Consider the following 5,123-nt stretch of genomic DNA (forward strand, 5'->3'; position numbering starts at 1 on the left):
ATTTTTGAACCCAATTGACGCAGTCGTTTCTCAAGGTCGGCCAAAAGTACCATGCCCTCGCAACTTTGTATACTAGTGCTCGTCCTCCGATATGACTTCCACACATGCCGCCATGTATTTCATCCATCACTCTCTGTGCCTGCGATGTGGTCAAACATCTCAAAAGGGGAGAGCTGAAACCCCTTCGATACAATCTCTCGTTGATGACTACGAACCTGGGTGACTCTCTCTATATCAGTGACGCCTCCTTCTTATCCTCTAGCAACTCCCCCCGAGTCAAGTATGCGATGTACGGTCCCGTCCATGAATCGAGCTCTTCTTGGATGAAAAGAACACTCCCCTGTGGCTCATTAATACTTGGTTGCGCTAGGGTTTCTTGGATGACCGACCGAGTGGCTCCTGGCTTCTTTGTGCTTGCAAGCTTGGAGAGTAGATCGGCCCTCGAATTTTCCTCTCGTGGTATGTGGTTAAGTGTAAATTCTCGAAAATTTTCTGATAAGAGCTTTACCTTTTCCAGGTACTTAGCCAACTGAGGGTCCTTTGCCTGGAAAGTGCCAGCTAACTGCCCCGTGATCAGTTGAGAGTCACTTCGCGCTGATAAACTCGTCGCCCCCATTTCCTTTGCCAACGCCATGCCGGCCAACAATGCTTCGTATTCGGCCTGGTTGTTGCTTGCTCAGAATTTGAAACGTAATGACCGTTCCAACAAAATTCCTCCTGGTCCTTCCAAAACGATCCCTGCTCCACTTCCTCTAAGATTCGAGGCTCCATCCACTGATAGGATCCACTGCGTCTCTCCGACACTGCCCTCATCGGCAGGTGAGGTCAGTTCCATCACGAAATCAGCTAGCGTTTGAGCTTTGATTGCTCCTCTCGGCTCATACTTGATGGAATACTCTGATAGCTCTACAGACCATTTCATCATCCTTCTTGCCAGGTCGGGCTTCTGTAATACTTGCCTAATCAGATGATCAGTTCGGACTACCACCTCATAACTCTGGAAATAGTGTCTCAACTTCTACGCTGTAACCAGTATTGCAAGAGCCAATTTCTCGATCTTCTGATACCTCGCTTCTGCTCCCTATAAGACCCGACTCACAAAATACATAGGAACTTGAGAGCCTTCCTGCTCTTTGACCAAAACTGCACTGACAGCTCGGTCGGACGCCGATATGTAAACTAGCAAAGGGATACTCGGCCATGGTTTCGTCAAGATCGGTGGGGATGCGAGCGACTTCTTCAGCTCCAGCAAAGCCTCCTCGCACTCGGTCGTCTAAGTAAAATGATCATTCTTCCTTAAGCATTGAAAAAGCGGGAGGGCTTTGTCGGCTGCCTTTGAAAGAAAGCGCGACAAAGATGCCATTCGTCCTGCAAGTTGTTGCACCTCCTTCACCGTTGCTGGACTCCTCATGTTGATGATCGCCGAGAACTTCTCAGGATTTGCTTCAATGCCACGATGAGTTAGCAGGAAACCAAGAAACTTTCCCGCTTGGACCCCAAAAGAACATTTTTCGGGGTTGAACTTGAGCTGATACTTGCCTATGGTCTCAAATAATTCTTGCAGGTCGTCTACATGCCGATTCAGACTCATTGATTTTACCACCATGTCATCCACGTAAGCTTCAACGTTCCTACCCATCTAGTTCACCAACACTTTGTCCATCAAACGCTGATACGTTGCGCCTGCATTCTTCAAACCAAAGGGCATGACCTTGTAGCAGTAATTGGCTTGATCGACGATGTACGCGGTTTTGTCCTCGTCTGCCGAGTGCATTCGGATCTGATTGTAACCCGAATACGCATCCACGAAACTTAGAAATTCATACCCCGACGCGCCATCAACCAGGCAATCTATATTCGGCAAAGGGTACGAATCCTTTGGGCACGCTTTATTTAAATCAGTGAAATCTGTGCACATTCTCCACTTTCCATTACTTTTACGTACCATTACCACATTTGCGAGCCAGGTCGGGTATTGTATTTCTCGTACGTGTCCTGCCATTAACAACTTGTTTGTTTCTTCGGCGATGGCTTTTCATTTTTCCTCCCCGAATTTCCTCCTTTTCTGGATCACCGGTTTCGCGCCTGGGTCTATGGCCAACCTGTGGCACATGAAGTCGGGGTCTACCCCAGGCATGTCTTTGGCGTGCCATGCGAATGCTGACATGTTCGCTTTTAATACCTCTATCAGTTTCTCTGCGTCCTCCGGGCTCAGGGATGTACCAATCTTTACTTTCCTTCCTTCCGTCATCGTCACTTCTTTAACGTTCTCGGCAGGGGCTGGTTGACGATCGAAATGGCTTATTCTGGGGTCTAAATCGACGGAGTGGACTTCCTTCTCTACCTGCGCCGTATACAGTCGCCTTCGCGCCTTTAAACTATCCCCGTAGCACTTCCGAGCAACCTCCTGGTCAACTCTAAGAACCCCCACAACACCGTTCGGCAACAGATACTTTACCTTCAGATGGGAAGTGGACACTACCGCTCCTAGCTTGTTCAGGGTCGGTCTGCCGATCAGGATGCTGTAGGATGACTGAGCGTTGACCACCAAATACCGAACGACCACCGTTTTCATCTGAGCTCCTTGGCCAAAGGTCATCTCCATATCGGCGTATCCCCTCGCGATGACCTGGTCTCCTGCAAAACCCACTAGAGTCCCTGCATAAGGAATGAGTCGGTCGTCAGGTATTTTCATCCCCTCAAAAGCTTCCCAGAATAAGATGTCCGCGGAACTTCCCTGGTCGATCAACACACGCTTCACATTGTACCCCATAACAATTGCCGATAAGACGACGGGGTCGTTCTCGTGAGGGGCTACTCCTTCATAATCCGAGTTTGAGAACAAAATCTCAGGCTGAGGTAGCTCCCCCGCCGGCGAAACCCCCTGCGATGGTATTGAAATCCCCGTGGATGGGTTGCTGGTGGGTTCCCGACACCTTCGTTGGCGTGTCCCTGGGAGGAGATCTTTCTTCGTAGCGTTCTCTCCTTGATCCACCTTTAATGTGTTTTCGTCGCCTCTCCGAGGAGCTTTCCTCTTGCTTTCTTGCCACGAACTTTTTCAGTCGCCCCTCTTTGATCAAACGCTCAATCTGCCTCCCTAGGACGAAGCAATTTTCAGTGGAGTGTCCATGAGCTCTATGGAACTCGCACCAATCAGTTTTAAAGGGCCCCAATTGTCGTTCCGTCGCCGCTGGAAATTCAAACAACGATGCGTTGTTGACATCGTGAAGTATCTTTCGCCTGGGAACATTGAGTGGAGTAAACTTCTCTTCATCATTGTTGCGTGTCCACTCGCCCCTTGTCCGACCACCATGATCGGCCTGTCGGTAATTGCCCTCCTTCATGTTGTAACGGTCACATCGTTTACTCCAATTCGTTCGCGGTCGAAGATGCTTATTTCCCTCCTTATTGCTGCCCCCCCGCTTCTCGGCTTTCCGCTGCTCGTTTGCTAATCTGTCCTTCCTCCGTCTTAATGTGGCTCAGTGCGAAGGCTCTCACCTCTGACATCGTCTGGCAATTTGTTCTTTCCAACGCGATGTCGAAAGCTCCAGACCTCAAGCCCTTCTGGAATGCAATGACGGCCATCCTTTCGTCCAACGACGCTATCCTCAAGGCGACCTCGTTGAACCTTTGCAGGAAGTCCTTCAGAGACTCCTCGCGCTGCTGCTTGAGGTCGAATAGGTCCGACGTGATCGGCGGTTTCTTCTTGTTGGCGGCGAATTGTGCCATGAAGAGCCGACTGAAGACATCGAAGTCGGTGATTGATCGATCAGGGAGACCACTAAATCAATCGAGGGCTGCCTTTTTGAGTGTGCCCATGAATAATTTGCAGCGGACTTCCATGCTCCCTTCGCAAATCAACATCTAGGCTCAGAAATCCGTCAAGTGCTGGCTGGGATCTTGTGTTCCATCAAAAGGTTCGACTTGGGGTATCCGATGATCCCTAGGGATGATCTCGGCCTCTATGGCTTCCGAGAAAGGTCGAAAATCCCTAGGGACTTCCATCATGACGTCTTCCTCCAGCGTCCTGGTACTGGCCGCGATTCTGGCCTGCATCTCGTCCGCGCACCTCCTGATCTCCTCGTTTTCGCGTTGAATGGCCTCCTCTCTCTCCCTGGAGCGCGCATTCTCCTCCCGTAAGCCATTGATCATGGCCATCATCTCCTCCATGGTAGGGTGCTGTGAGTCATTGTTGTTATTGCCGCCTCTCGCCATGGTAAAGTGCTAGTTCTTCTATATGACTTGGGGTGTGGGAAAAGTTTTACCGTAGCCCTACGGTGGTCGCCAAAATGTTCCGACCAAAAGGTGAACTAGGGTTTCTTCCTAGGTTAAGCCTTAGAGCCAGAGCATTCAAAAGTGTAATCTGCCTTTCTCAACTCTAGGGTTTTGGGTTTTATGGTACCTCATTCATGGGCCTCTTGGGCCCTGAGAATGAAGGGATTTCCTTAACCGTTCTTATCACGAGGGCGCGGGGTGAGTGAGGGCAAGTCGAGTCGGGTTCTGACCGACTAGGTCCATACTGATGGTTCAATCGGGTAAACGCCGAGTAGCCCCCTTATAGGCGAGTGGAATCGAACTAGCGAGTCGAGTCGGGTTCTGACCGACTAGGTCCATACTGGGGTTTCAGTCGGGCGAATGCCGAGTAGCCCCCTTATAGGCGAGAGGAATCGAGCTAGTGAGTCGAGTCGGGTTCTGACCGACTAGGTCCATACTGGGGTTTCAGTCGGGCGAATGCCGAGTAGCCCCCTTATAGGCGAGAGGAATCGAGCTAGGACCGAGTAGGAGGTTGTGATCGCCCTATTGCCGATAGGAAGATCATGTCGGATTACGACCTGGACGGTACACTTTTTAATTTAAAAAAAAAATAAAAAATGATACTAACATTTATACCCTTTATGCTTTTTTTACCTCTTTGTTTTCATTATTATTCTCAAATCTCTTTTTCGTTTTCTCTTCCTATGCAGAAACCACTAGGCACCTATCCCCCATGTATACATAATCTCTCCATGTCACTATCTTTACCGAAATCTTAATCTCCATTAGCTCATAGTACTGCAATTATCCTTGCTAAATCAGATTTTACTACTCCATGGTATTTGTATGCATAAAAAGGGGTTTCAAAT

General features: G+C 49.3%; 2 protein-coding genes across 2 annotated transcripts; both read right to left on the reverse strand.

Moving 5' to 3' along the window:
• Positions 1-229: 229 nt before the first annotated feature.
• On the reverse strand, positions 230-634 carry LOC145952147 (uncharacterized). The gene has a single exon (XM_083064376.1). It carries the CDS (start codon positions 632-634, stop codon positions 230-232), a length of 405 nt encoding a protein of 134 aa, XP_082920502.1.
• A 1,401-nt stretch (positions 635-2,035) lies between these two features.
• On the reverse strand, positions 2,036-2,773 carry LOC145952148 (uncharacterized). Its single transcript, XM_083064377.1, has one exon. It carries the CDS (start codon positions 2,771-2,773, stop codon positions 2,036-2,038), a length of 738 nt encoding a protein of 245 aa, XP_082920503.1.
• Between the last annotated feature and the right edge of the window lie 2,350 nt (positions 2,774-5,123).

This window comes from Cajanus cajan, chromosome 9 (genome assembly GCF_000230855.2).
Source record: "Cajanus cajan strain Asha chromosome 9, NIPB_CcT2T_4, whole genome shotgun sequence".
NCBI classification, from domain to species: Eukaryota; Viridiplantae; Streptophyta; class Magnoliopsida; order Fabales; family Fabaceae; genus Cajanus; species Cajanus cajan.